Source organism: Ahaetulla prasina, chromosome 1 (genome assembly GCF_028640845.1).
Source record: "Ahaetulla prasina isolate Xishuangbanna chromosome 1, ASM2864084v1, whole genome shotgun sequence".
NCBI lineage: Eukaryota > Metazoa > Chordata > Lepidosauria > Squamata > Colubridae > Ahaetulla > Ahaetulla prasina.
This window is the reverse complement of record NC_080539.1, coordinates 302,107,540-302,122,681: the sequence shown is the minus strand read 5'-3', so window position 1 is coordinate 302,122,681 and position 15,142 is coordinate 302,107,540. Positions and strand designations below refer to the sequence as shown.

Sequence of the window (15,142 nt, the reverse complement as noted above, 5' to 3'; positions counted from 1 at the left end):
GGTGGGGGAGGGGTTTCAAACACAGTCATTTCAATTTCATGGGTCAGATTTAAAGTATGCTGTGATATATGTAATGCTGCTGTACATGTAATTGTTAATCTTGCTGTTCCATAGTTGATTTCCTTGTACATGGAATAAAGCAAGGAAAGAGTGCCAGTTCCTCGAGTCTTGCTAGGGTGGGAGGCTGTCGAATTTAGATTTGACAGAGCTGCATTGTTACATAGGCCATTTCCTCACTTGTGATTTATTTATAGCATCATCTAGTATCACCCAGCCACTGTCAAGGCAATATTGAACATGTCCCCATTACTATTATCTTGGCCAACAATGGCTGGATGATGCTGTGAGATGCCATAAATCATTAAAGAGAAAATCACTGAAGACTGGACTTGAAGAATCTTCTCGTTAGCATGAATACAAGGTGATCTGATGGGAGACTGAATAGAACATCTCTTGATGATTTAATGGAGATGTTGTCCCTTTAAGGTAATTGTCTCAAATGATTTTTGTGGTAATAGGAACTAGAAATATCTTCAGTTTCATCAGTGGCGTGACTGCTAGTGACATTGGTATAAAGTCTGAGTAACATGTGCCCAAAAACCAGCTCTTGTCCACATAGAACAACTCTTACCAACATTTCTGCAGCTGTGTTTTGAACCTTTTCAAATGGTTAAATTCTCGTGGAGAGTGTGATATAAGTAGACATTTACTGCCCTTTAAAAAAAATAGCCCAAATCTGGTGTTCCAGATGGGCTACAACTATGTGCAATGGAAGGACTAGCCTTGGAGAGCCACATATTAAGATAATTTCTATCACCACCTGCTTTTTAAAAACTTGTTCTTCTAGGAGAAAAAGAAGATTAATTTGGCAGTTCGAATCTCACCAGGTTCAAGGTTGACTCAGCCTCTCATCCTTCCGAGGTTGGTAAAATGAGGACCCAGACTGTTGGGGGCAATATGCTGTCTCTTTAACTGCTTAGAGAGGGTTGTAAAGCACTGTGAAGTAGTACATAAGACTAAGAGCTATTGCTATTGCTATTGACATTTCCAGCATAAATCTTTATCCATTTTAGACAATTTCTCTGGTGACATATATCAACAATATAGCATTTTATAAAAATTCCTTTAAAATTAGAACATGATATAAATTTCAAACTGTTTTAAAAGGGGTATTCATTTCTCTGATAGAAATGTCTTTCAAAACAATTATATCTTATTAATTTTCAATCTTGATTGCTTGTCGTCTTCTTCCTAACAAAATACACCAGAATATTCCTTGGCTTTTTTCTTGTTCTATCAATCTGGAATTTGTTTTTTAAAACTTTATCAGTTTTTGACTTTATATTTTCCTCTTTCCAATCCCAAAAAATTGCCAAGACTTTAATAATGTTTTGTCTAATATGTTTCATCATAAGCTTCTGGAATAGACAAGTCTCCCAGTTCCAATAAAGCCAAATTATCTAAAAAAAATTCCAGATCTTTATCAAGCACTTCTGTCTTACTCTCTAAAATTCCCACTTTATCATTGATTTGTTTTACCTCTCCATATATTTGGTTTATAGAACTATCCAATTTTTAAATTATATTTTTTCAAGTTCCTTTTTATCCTTAAAAGTTTTCATAAGTTTCTATCTTAGAGCCCTTTCTTCAAATGATTCTGAGGCAAATCTGGTAACTGTTTACTATCAAGGCTACTCTAGCAATCTCCTCCTACTATCTGTTGCAATTTTTCTAGTAGTTGTCATTGTATATTAAAACCAAAACTGAAAGTATCTCAAACAAGAGGAAAAAGAAGGCTTCCCTCTCCCCAGAACTTCAACCCACATCACAATTGCATCAAAAACATCACTGTCTAGTTCAGTACCTTATCTTTTGATGTGTAGAGTCCCCCAGTTAAATGCATATGTTAATGATAAACAAAAAGTGTTCCCACAAAGGTCTGATTTCTTTAAGTAGCTAAGTTCATGCCAAAGCACTTTCCTCAAAAACAAAAATACTAAAAAATAGGAAAATAACTGTTCCTTTTATCCATTTTAAAACTTTCTTAAACCTCTTTGTTAAGCTTTCCGCAAAATTTTCTTAAGTCTTTAAATCCTTAGAATCTCTTTTCATTTTGTAATCTTGAAAAAGTTTTAAGATAAAAGAATCCTATCTATGCGGCAAAGGAAATCTCTCCATATCTGTAGATTAATTATTTCCAAAAGTGGTTAAGAAATTAGACTAGCAAGGGTTGCTGTTTGTGTAAGCCACATTGCAATTGCAAGCATACATGGAATCCTGGGACTCCCTGCAGTTCAACTTCTGAGCTGACTGCAAAAACTTCCATTTCTGTAGTTTACTCGTAAGGATTCACTATTCAAAGTGAACAAGAGTTATCTCATGATCTCCCTTTGATCCAAGGAGATTACTACAGTGAGCACCCATCTTCCAGTTGGCATTTTCAGCCATTGTATCTCTTAGTTTCTTTGGAGAAGTCAGCCTGTCATAATTCCTTACCGGAAGTCCCATAGTCAGCATTAGTGGATCAGGCAAACAGGTAATGGCTCCGCCCACCCGCCCGGACATGCGCAGAAGTGTCACGTGCACACATAAGTGTGCACACGCCCACAAGCAAACCGGTAGCGACTGGTCAGCATCTCCATTTTATGCTGTATACAATCAATTAGAACTGACAAATGCACTCATCTGACCCTGCCCTTACACACACACACACACACTCTTCTGCTTCTGTTTGGATAATTGTTTACAGCTTGGCGTTCAATTCACTCACTCTCTCTTTTTCACATGGCAGGGTTTCATTTATGGTGTCATCTATCTTCCATGTGAATGTGCTGTTCATATACCTAAAACACAATTGTTAACTGGTTCTTTTGCGCCAAGGGATGAGGCAGAGAATGCCAGATCCAACTACTTCTGGGAGCATTTGTGAATCAGATTTGACAAACCTACAATGTCATAAGCCTGGATTTTGTGAAATGTCTCTGCCTAGCTTTTTGGGAGGACATAAATTCATATTCTAAACTTCAGCTTTCTGAAACGGATAGAAAGGGCAGAAATACCGTAAAGAGCAATCCACTGTTTATTCCCCTAGCTGCATTGAAAGCAAATTAAGCAAACCAATTAAATGAAGGCAAACAAAACCACATTGAAATATAATGGGGGTGAGAAGGTAACAGACATCTTATTTCTGCACTGGCTTCCTTACATATTCCCTTCCCCTCAGGTTCTTCCATTTCTTCCAATCAAGCATCACCTTGAGGCAATATCTGTTGTAGTAACAGGCCTACTGATGCTGAATCTGTCAAAAACAGATATTGATTTGCTGCCTGATGCCAGTTAAACAGCTAATAGCATTTGTTCCTCTTTTAACTCCAGCCCTGTTCCTTTTTCTAGCATTTTTTAAATTGTTTGGAATGGATCACAAGCAGATTATCCAGAAAATTATTGAAGCTGACTCAGATCTGTAGTGAGTCAGTATGATAAAGCAACAGAGGATCCATGAGGATATTTGTATTTTCCAGTCTTTGTTGTATTTCTTTTGGGAGAATTCACTTTAAAAAGACAAAAAGTGTCCATCTAATTCAGGGTTGTCAAACTCAATTTCACTGGGGGCCGCATCAGGGTTGTGTTTGACTTTAGAGGGCTGGGGTGGGGGTTGGTGTGGCCATGGTGGGCATGACACAGGGCTTCACCTTCATACACATGGTTTTATATATTTATAAAAATAGAGAGGCGTACATTTCTGTGATTTTGTCTTTTTAATATTTACTTGATCTACTTGATCACCTTATGAGAGAGAGATCAGATCAAGAAACTGACTCCATAGGAAGACTAGAACTATAAATTATTGACATAGTCTACAGTAGCAGAATCCTGCAAGCCTGAAAGGTAAAATATTTTACCTTTCCTCCCTTTTATAGCTTTCTGAGTCAAGGACGGCCTCCTACAGCACTCCGGAGGGCCCGTTTTGGGCCTGAAAGTCCTCCTGCAGCACTCTGGTAGCCAAAACTGGTGCCCCCCACCAGTGCCAATTTTTGCTAATAGAGGCATCACAGGCCTGTCCTTTGCTATTTCCAGGTCAGTCCCGTGGGCCAGATCTAAGCACCCCGTGGGCCAGAGGCGGCCTATGGGCCTTGAGTTTGACACCCCTGATCTAATTGAAACTTAGTTTTGCTTTCCCAGACCAACATTTATTTCCTTTTCTCCTTGCCTCCTCTACTTCTTGCTTCATATTTCAGAAGTTTTCAAACTGTTTCAGGCTGTGGAATCATTAAAAAAAAAGCCTTCCAGAGCCTCTGACGAAGTGGTAAACTCTAGTTATAGAAAACAGACTAAGTTCCTGCTAAACTTTTCTAATTTTAAAACACTAGCCAGATCTTTTTGATCATTCATGTTCTTACATATTTTTGCCTAACAATATAAATGTATTGGCCAGTATTGATTACATGATTTCTTGTACTTATTTTACTATCTGCTAAATATTTTTGAAAGCCATTTCATTTGAAGTCTCCTTTTCATAGCAACTACAGCTAGTCTTGGTTTAGCAACCACAATCAGCATCTCAGTTGTTAAGCAAAGCAGTCACTATATGAAATTGCAACTGTGCTTATGATCAGCTTTCCTTTGCTTTACATAACTGAAGGTCCTAAGTACAAGGTTTTGTTACAGATTTACTGTTTCATCATCATATAACTTTGAGTGATGCTGTATGAGGCAGTCGCTAAATGAAGACTACTTATATAACCAAAGCAGCCATTCTGTGATAGTATAAATAGGAGTCTACCTTATTTAATTGCACCAGAAATCCATTCATAAATCATAAACTGGACAATTTATAAACAAATGTAATACAATGTTTCATTAGAACCTTCGTATTTTAAAATTGGAAATCATATCTTTTTTGCACAATTTCAAATAATTGTTTTATGCAAGTATATAAAATTGGAATAATGAATACTTCAATTGCATAGTCATAAAAAGTACTTCATTACTGCTACTTTTTGCTTTTGTGGTTGCAGATCTACCCTTTTACATGCTGTTTGTGAATATTTCTGAATCACCAAATATTCACCTGAACTTCATTAGGCAGAAAACGTGAATGTGCAAATTTCTGAGATAGAAAACTTACATAGGGAAACTCAGTTATGAAGCAAAGTAAACACATTCTCCCTAGAAAAATGCCATTTAATAAGTTCAAAATAAAGGTTTCACTGAAGGCTAGGCTTGATTCATTTTATCTCAGGCATTGGACCTGAAATCCAAGACACTTATGGTTCTTTTCCCTGGTTTCTTTCACAATCTTGTCATTTGTTCTTTTCTCTTATCTGGTCTGGCAAGCGGGTCTTCAGGTTCATCATGCAGAAGTGCAGATAAAGAAAGATAAATGGGGACAGCCATTGTGTTCCACCTAAAGTTGGAAAGCTGACTAGACACTATATTTTAAATTACTTAACATTGTGGGGTTAATTCAACCTTCAAGCTATGGGCAAACATTATAGTTTACAGCCACTCTGCTGGAGAAATCATCTGAGGCAAGTCTTGCAGCTGAACCTTGATTTGATCTACTATCTCCAGAGATTAGGAAAAAAATGATGTCATTATCCTAGTGGGTTCCAAACTATTTCCCCCATTTCCCAAGGAAAGCTTCTTAGAATAGAATAGAATAGAATAGAATAGAATAGAATAGAATAGAATAGAATAGAATAGAATTTTTTTATTGGCCGAGTGTGATTGGACACACAAGGAATTTGTCTTGGTGCATAGGCTCTCAGTGTACATAAAAGAAAAGATACCTTCATCAAGATACAATACTTACAATACTTAATGATAGTCATAGGGTACAAATTTAACACTTAATGATACAACACTTAATGATAGTCATAGGGTACAAATAAGCAATCAGGAAACAATATCAATATAAATCGTAAGGATACAAGCAACAAAGTTACAGTCATACAGTCATAAGAGATGGGTGATGGGAACGATGAGAAGATTAATAGTAGTGCAGATTTAGTAAATAGTTTGACAGTGTTGAGGGAATTGTTTGTTTAGGAGAGCGATGGAAAAAAACTGTTCTTGTGTCTAGTTGTTCTGATGTGCAATGCTCTATAGCATCATTTAGGAACATTTTTAATATCTAAGCATAAGTCTATGGATAGAGAAATAAATAAAAGCAACTTCTCTGATGGAAAGAAATTGTCCTTACCCTGAGCAGCAGTTTTATCAATGTTACATTAAGGACTTCCCCTTTTCTTTTCTTTTCTTTTTTTACTTTCTCTCAGTAGTATTTTTCCCCTTGGTCAGTCATATGGAATGTATTTGAATGTAAAGTATTTTTTTCTTTCCTTTTTTAAGGAGGTTCTCAGCAGTATAAATGACAAATATGAGGGAGAAAGTATTTAATCTAATGTAATATAAAGTAAGGTAAGGCAAGGCAGTGTAATGTAATATATGTTTGTGCATGTGTGTACATACATGCACACATACAGTCTCACACACAAATACATAGAGAGACACAGACTCTGTGTGTGTGTGTGTGTGTGTGTGTGTGTGTGTGTGTGTGTCACAAACACAAACATACATACATACATCTGAGGAAATGTGCAGACTAGCAACGTGCTTGCAGAAATTGCATGAACTAAATGTGTGTCTTTATGCATTTCTGTTTAGAGCTAGATCAGTGAGCCTGGGAGATGGCTTTTGAGTGAATATCTTATTTGCTAGACCATGGATGTCAAACTCGTGGCATCACATTGCCGTCACATGATGTTTCATGACGTTTTTTCCATTCGCTGACCTGGGGTGGGCGTGGCCTGTGTGTGACGCATCCAGCCCACAGGCCACCAGTTTGACACCCCTGTGCTAGGCATTCTGATGCATGGTGTTTCCTAATAATGACAACTATCATTAAATACAATTGTCTCTTTATTGGCGCATGTTTGTGAACAGAAATAATGCAATCCCCTTGCCCAAATTCAAATTCCTTCTAGAAGATAGAAGGTGAGGTATTATAGACTCCAACCATTACTTATGCACATCCTTTTCAAATTCCAAACGATTATATAAGCATAGAGCACTCTTGTAGTTTTAATGAATGTGCTTAGTTGCAAAGTAAAACCTTACCTTAATCTCAGTTTCTATATACAAATATTGATACTTCATCTGCAAAGACCCATCCTTCTAAAGGTGCAAAGCGTAATCCAAATATTGATTTACAACCAAATCAGAAATTAGATATTTTAATGTATATGAAAACCATTTTTGCGGGATAGTTGCAAAATTACAGTCCATATGCATATTTTAATCACACATAGTTCAGATCACTTGGCTACTTTCCACATTGGCATTAATGTCTTTCATAAGGATACTTTAGAACACAGCCGGAGAAGACGCCTAGAGAGTGTGTGGAGGTCCAGCCGTTCCGAAGCTGATCGGACACTAGTTAGGTCTTTTTCAAAGACCTACCTAGTGGCACTGAGGGTGGCGAGGCGCTCCTACGCTTCCTCCCTCATTGCGTCGGCAGATAACCGCCCGGCCGCCCTGTTTCGGGTGACCCGTTCCCTCCTTCACCAGGGGGAGCGGGATGACCCCTTACAGGGACGTGCCGAGGAGTTTAACAGTTATCTATACGATAAAATCGCTCAGCTCCGGGATAGCTTGGACCAAGATTGCGATGATCCGGATGAGATGACTGAGGCGCGTCTTGTTGATATCGTTTGGGATGAGTTCGATTCTGTGACTCCCGAGGACGTGGACAGGCTGCTGGGGAGGCTGCATGCCACTACATGTTTACTGGACCCGTGCCCCTCCTGGCTGGTGCTGGCCACTCAGGAGGTGACACGAGGCTGGCTCAGGGATTATAAATGCTTCTTTGATGGAGGGGATCTTCCCCGCCGCCTTGAAAGAGGCGGTGGTGAGATCCCTCCTCAAGAAGCCTTCCCTGGACCCAGCTATTTTGGGTAATTACCGTCCAGTCTCCAACCTTTTATCGCGAAGGTTGTAGAGAGTGTGGTGGCGTGGCAGTTTCCTCAGTACCTGGAGGAAGCTGTCTATCTAGACCCCAGCCCGGCTTCCGGCCCGGGCATAGCACGGAGACAGCTTTGGTCGCGTTGGTGGATGACCTCTGGAGGGCCAGGGACAGGGGTTGCTCCTCTGCCTTGGTCCTGTTAGATCTCTCATCGGCTTTTGATACCATCGACCATGGTATCTTGCTGCGCCGGTTGGAGGGGTTGGGAGTGGGAGGCACCGTTTATCGGTGGTTCTCCTCCTACCTCTCTGACCGGTCGCAGACGGTGTTGACAGGAGGGCAGAGATCGACCGCGAGGCACTTCACTTGTGGGGTGCCGCAGGGTCGATTCTCTCGCCTCCTGTTCAACATCTATATGAAGCGGTTGGGCGAGGTCATCAGTGGCTTTGGGGTGAGCTATCATCTGTACGCTGATGATACTCAGCTGTACTTTTCCACCCCAGGCCACCCCAGCGAAGCTGTCAAGTGCTGTCCCATTGTCTGGAGGCCGTACGGGTCTGGATGGGGAGAAACAGACTCAGACTCAATCCATCCAAGACGGAGTGGCTGTGGATGCCGGCATCTCGGTACAGTCAGCTGCAACCGCAGCTGACTGTTGGGGGGGGGGCATTGGCCCCGGCGGGAGGGGGGGGCAACTTGGGCGGTCTCCTGGGTGGGCGGCTGGCGGTTGTAGAGCATGTGGCGGCCGTCTCCAGGAGAGCTTTTTACCAGGTCCGCCTGGTTCGCCAGTTGCGCCCCTTTCTGGACCGGGATGCCTTATGCACGGTCACTCATGCTCTCGTCACTTCTCGCCTGGATTATTGCAATGCTCTCTACATGGGGCTACCCCTGAAGTGCACTCGGAGACTTCAGCTAGTCCAGAATGCAGCTGCGCGGGTGATTGAGGGAGCTCCACGTTGCTCCCGGGTAACACCACTCCTGCGCAGTCTGCACTGGCTACCTGTGGTCTTTCGGGTGTGCTTCAAGGTTTTGGTTACCACCTTTAAAGCGCTCCATGGCTTAGGGCCTGGGTACTTACGGGACCGCCTGCTGTTACCCTATGCCTCCCACTGACCCGTACGCTCCCACAGAGAGGGTCTCCTCAGGGTGCCGTCCGCCAAGCAATGCCGGCTGGCGGCCCCCAGGGGAAGGGCCTTCTCTGTTGGAGCACCTACTCTCTGGAACGACCTTCCCCCCGGTTTGCGCCAAATATCTGACCTTCGGACCTTTCGTCGGGAATTAAAAACTCACTTATTTATTCAAGCAGGACTGGACTGATTTTTAGTTTTTTAAATTTTTAAATTTAAATTTTAAATTTTTAAATCTTCTGTAATTTTATATGGGGTATTTTAGATTTGTCAATTTGACGGTTTTAATTCGGCCACCATTGAATAAGTTTTTTAAATTGATTTTTAACTTTGTATATTTATTGTTTTTTATCTTGGCTGTACACCGCCCTGAGTCCTTCGGGAGAAGGGCGGTATAAAAGTTTAATTAATAAAATAAATAAATAAATAAATAAACCAATCTTCCTGCCCAATTGTTCTATTATTGTAATCTTACAATAAAGTTAGTATTAGTACTCATGGTTTTCATTTCTTGTCTACTCTACCTCAAAGGGCTGGTATCAATCTTGCAAGCCTGAAAGAATTTCTCCCCTCCCTTGCCTTTAAGAGAACTAGAGGAAGTCCCTTCTGAGATAACCTCAGGGCTGAGATACCTTTTGCCTGATCGTTGTCTTTTGTCTCCCAAGGTTATTCTCACAGCCTTTACAAAAGGCCTTAATGGTTATTCTACCAAGTATAGCCAATATGTCTGTGGCATATTTCTTTACTGTTGGTTTCTTTATTGCTTATAGTCAATCCTAAAGGGCAGAAGCTATCCATTAATTCAATAATTTCAAGCTAGCAATTGTATCTATTATCATTAGTTTAGTCTTCTTAATATTCACTATGCTCCGTGACTTTCATTAGTGGAATTTCCAAGTCATTTGCATTTTTGGCTATCATAATCCTTACCATAATATTAGAAGAATACACTCTTCTGAAATCTTCTCCTTTTCAAATATCTTCTGCCTCTTTCCTCCCAATGATTCAAAGTGTATTTTAAGCACAGACAGAAGAATGAGATAACAGAGTTTTGATATGGTAGAATAGATACTAATATTTTGTCTACAAGTGGAACATAATCTTTTTCAGTTCAGGCACCTGGAATTGTAGAGTTGCCCTATTTTTGAACCCACTAAAGTCTTTTCTTTTCCTGATTTGTTGCACTGTTTGGCTCTCTTCTTTTTCTTTCCCTTCACAAATTTTTCTGTCCTTATCAGAACTAGCCTCCTCCTCCTCCTCCTCCTCCTGCTCCACCAGCCTTGTCATTTGAGCTGACATCACAGGCTGAGGGAGAGTGACAGACCAAAGTCACCCACCTAGCCTTCATGCTTTAAAATGGGATTAGAACTCACAATCTCTTGATTTCTAGCCTGGTGCCTTAGCCACTAGATATCTCATACCATTTTAATACTTTTTTTTTAAACCAAATGTTCCTGATACTATCAGAACAGGATGAGATTTTGTAATAGAACCTGTAGAACAATTTTGAGATTTAGATTGTTATGTTAATTTAGTCTAGTATTGTCAGATGAACAGCAATATTTCTCAATTTAGTACTATCCAAACAAGATTGGGGATAATTGGAGACTGCTATTCCAATTATCCACAACTAGTATACTAACTAGAAGGTGATAAGTGCTCAAGGTAGTGGCAAACAGGCCTAAGATCAATACTTGAATGGCATGGGGGTGGCCAGAGTTTAAAAAGACTGAGATTGTACCTCACATATTCTTATTAAATTCCCTCTTCTGTCATATTTAAAACACAGGCTATAGGTCAGGTTCTGAAAATTACACCCAATGTTTTACTAAGGTAGAGCCCTGCTGACCTACTCGCAGCACTGATGAGGCATGTGCTAAAATTCCCTGCAAACAGAACAATTTAGGGCTGTATAAAGGTTTAGGCCTGGTTCCAGAAAGATGCTTGGGGGAATGCTCAAATTAATGTTGCAAATTAAATTATCCATTGTTAATTGTTCTTGTAAAATGCCATAGGTCCATAGTCAATTAGATAGTATATAAGTGAGCTGAGTAAGTAAATAAAATTTAGCAACTAGTCTAACCAGCCTCAACTTTTCTCAGTGTTGCATAGTGATGACACGACTGCTTCAAAGAGTTACAAACAGGTTCTACATTTGCACTGCCTTGTGGTTTGAAGCCCTTGTTTAGAAACAAATGCAAATCATTGAATAACTTTTGAAGAAAATGGTGAATAGATCTGGAATATTTCCCCTGATATGCTAGGTTTTTTTACTTGCATAAAATTCTCTTTTTCTCTTTAGAAAAAAAGGAACATTGCAAGTACTATCTTCCTCCTGCAAATTGCAGTTTGTGTTACTGTATATTCCCCTCCCCCCACAATACCCAGAGCTGTGTAGTTTCCAATTTGCTCCATAAATGGAAAGTATTTTTTTTTTCTGCATTAAGCGGGGCAGAGAAAGGCTTTCCCCTTTAGTGACAGACAAGACACCTGGCTTTAGAAGTGTGCTTTTGATAAGGCATCTTGGTTGAGGTGGTAGTGATATTAGCATTTTCCTATCACATACAAAATCAGGCTATCAAAAAGGCTAAGAAACAGGAGTAGAGAAATGCAACAGTGGAAACAAGGACAGTACAAAAATCCCTTTGAATAAAGAGGAAATGTCTGAAGTTTGTTTTTTTTTAATTTACACTCCATCTGGCTTGTCCTTTAGCATTCTGGGAGATTTATGCTGCCTGCTGTATTTTGCTTCCGTCCCCACCTCTGTCCTAGGCAAAACAATGTGCAGTCTGTGCAGTGAGCCATTCCTTTTGAATCCCACCCCAATGACTTTCTTCATTTCTCATTAAACGTTGGGAGAAAGCCAGCCGGAAGTGGATTGAATCCAACAGGGATTCAATCGCTTCTTCTCTATGCACATGGTGCTTCCAGGAACGTGCCTGCTCTCAGCTGCCGGTGTTGTTCTCCTCTTCCTGTTTATTTGATGTGGTGATGGTGGTAGTTTTAATTTCTCAAACCCATCTATGCCTTTTGAAAAGAGAGAGGTGGGGAGAGGGAAGAGGAGGAGGGGGGGAAAGGTCACAAATCAGTTCTTTACACTTGAGAAATGGAGTAATAACAGGTGGCAAGATCAGAGGCAGCCAGAGCCTGGAATTTTGGTTGTCATGGAAACATGTCAGCCTGCGGAGAGATGAGCTCTGTCAGCAGTAGGGGGGGAAAAGGCACACGAGGGGAAACTCAATGCCATTTACCCTGTAGGTTCAGATTGTATGTCAGCCGTCCCTCCGAGGGATGAAGGCTGGAAAGATATGAAAATGGGGAAGCCAAATCCTGCCCACAGATTGGAACCGTTCAAAACCGGGTTCCTGCACAGCTTAAGCCATCAAACAAAAGCTTTTTGTTTTTTCTTTTTGCAAAGAAAACACCCCAACCCTATTACCCATTGTGTTGTGTGCCGTTTGGTCTTCGTGCCAAGAGAAAAGGCTCTGCTGGCAGGTAGACGAGTCGCACCAGAAGCAAATAACAGATTTCACGTTTGCGGATGCCATTAAACTGTAAAATGCTTCCCTGCCTTTATTTTGCAAGTTCTAGCGTATAGTTTCTTCATGTCGTTGATAGCAGGTTTTCTGGTTTTCTGGTGAAATGCTACCCAGAGTATTAAATTCAAGAGTGTTATAATGCTCAATGCTAGAGGATGTGTTTGTGTTTGTGTGTTTCTGTAGCCCTACCCCACCCCAAAACCCACCCTTAAGAAAATCTATTTTAAAGTCCTGGGTAAAGGTGGAGGACATCTTCAGGAATTAGCACAGTTTAGCATTTATTGTCTGGCATGAGAACAGAATGGATTAGAAAACAGGCAAAAGTATATGGCAGTGATGGCAAACCTTTTAGACACCGAGTGCCCAAACTGTGTGCACACGCATGGCCAAACTGAAAAGTGTGTGCGAGCGATCATGCACAGACAGGCGCATATGCACAGCGGAGACCCAAAGATCAGCTGGACGGCAGGAGGTGGGGCATCCCAACACTGGCAGCATGACATTTTTTTCTTTTGTGAGAGAAACAGAAGCTCACGAAAGAAACGCCACAGAGATCTGACCTGGGGCAATGGTGTGCGCGCCAACAGACAGGACTCTGCGTGCCACCTGTGGCACACATGCCCTAGGTTCGCCATTATGGGTGTATGGTATCATCAAGAGGTGGGTTTCAGCAGGTTCTGACCAGTTCTGGAGAACCAGTAGTGGAAATTTTGAGTAATTCGGAGAACCGGTAGTAAAAATTCTGACTGGCCCCGCCCCCATCTATTCTCTGCCTCCCAAGTCCCAGCTAATCGGGAGGAAATGGGGATTTTGCAGTAACCTTCCCTGCCCACCAAGCCACACCCACCAAGCCACACCCACAGAACCGGTAGTAAAAAATTTTTGAAACCCTCCACTGGAGTAAATGAATATAAATGGAAATTGGCTGTTCACATAGGAAGAAAAACTGATTGCAGGTGGACCAAGGCAGTCACAGAAGGGATCCCACTTGATTAAAAGCATTCACGAACGAGATGTAAAAGAAGATGGATTGACAACATCAGCAAGTATTCCATGCCCAATTGGCAAAAGAAAGTCCAGGACAGTATTGGTTTGAAACATGCGGAAGAGGCCTTCATCTTGCAGTAAATAGAAAATGGCTAAAATGATGACGACATCAACAATGATGATGATGATAATGATGGGAACAGAAAGGGAAGAAAGAAGGCAAGCAGAAAAGAAACCCTTGCCTTTCTAGATTTCTAGAAGGCCTCATTTAAAAGGGGTGGTGATCCAAAGCTTCTTTTTAAATTAAAAGAATAAAACAAACAGCCATAGCTGATTTTTGAGTAGCAATTCATAGGAGCTATATAGATTAGTTAGTTCCTTATCTTGGAAAATATCTATTAATGATGTGGTACTGTTTACTAGAACCAATAATCTTTGGCTCCATAGCAGCTGCACCCAACACAGCTGAGGGTCAGAAAACTTGTGATAGTGGCAAAGAATGAGGATGGATCTGCTATGTCTTCCATCTCCCTCCCAGATGTTGCCGTAAAGATAAAGGGCCATAGGGTCAGGAAAGAAAGATGGTTGTTCACTATTCCTAACTTCTGACAAGAAAGAAATTGAATTGTATTCCTACTAAGTTGGTTGAACTTAGATCACCCTTCATTCACAAGTAGTACTACAGTAAGACTTACAATTGCGTGAAGGCTGAGAACCATGTTGATCTTTTCAGGGCCATGGAATGGATTCAGAAAAAAAGAAGTGAATTAGTCCAGGACAAAAATGAAATTTGGTGTAATTTAATATATAAATAGTGTAATTAAATAATTATGTAATAACATTATTAAATAATGTTAATGTGATATTATGTATTCCATTTGTATATATTGTGTAGATATTTAATAATTGTCTTCCTCGGTCACATTAAAAATTACATCTTTTGAAGCCATGCTGTACCCAAGGTTTTCGGGAAAAACAGGTGGTTTTGCATTCATGTGGAATGCACTTTCATGCTAAACAATGAAATTTATTTATTTTTTCTGGCTTAGAACCCATCACAAGAAAGAAATGGTGCTCATAAGCCATGGTAAATGAGTTCATATATCATACTAAGCCAAAGATAAAACACATTGTGTCTCACAATTATTTTTGTCACATTTATTACTGCTTTTGCGTTGTATTACATTTTAAAACTTAACTGGGATCCAACTACTTTAATTTCTTTTAGAGAGCCAAAGAATCAAAGCCCAACTTTGATCCTTTGGTTTTGGCCAGTTTAAATTTTCAGTTGACATTGTCCTAAGTTAATAAGGACACTATCCTAAGTTAATAAGAATAAAGATACACATGGAATTTCTCTCAATTTAAAATATTATACTTCTACCTGCAGCCCAAAAAGGACCAGATGGGGCCATCATTTCCAATAACTACTGTGATTTCTGCCTTGGAGGATCTAATATGAATAAAAAAAGTGGACGACCAGAGGAGCTTGTTTCATGTTCGGACTGTGGGCGTTCTGGTAG

The 15,142-nt window shown here is 40.4% G+C and overlaps 1 protein-coding gene across 12 annotated transcripts in view; it reads left to right on the top strand.

The window, feature by feature from the left end:
• Window positions 1–15,142, top strand: part of DPF3 (double PHD fingers 3) — a 274,774-nt gene that overhangs the window by 216,455 nt on the left and 43,177 nt on the right. For all 12 annotated transcript variants that reach the window (XR_009152573.1, XR_009152574.1, XR_009152576.1 and 9 more), the window contains exon 8: window positions 15,010–15,138. Coding sequence is in view for 3 of the 12 variants with exons in the window: in XM_058161947.1 (XP_058017930.1) it covers window positions 15,010–15,138 (129 nt within the window). In the remaining 9 variants the exon portion in view is untranslated. The remainder of the gene's footprint in view (window positions 1–15,009; window positions 15,139–15,142) is intronic.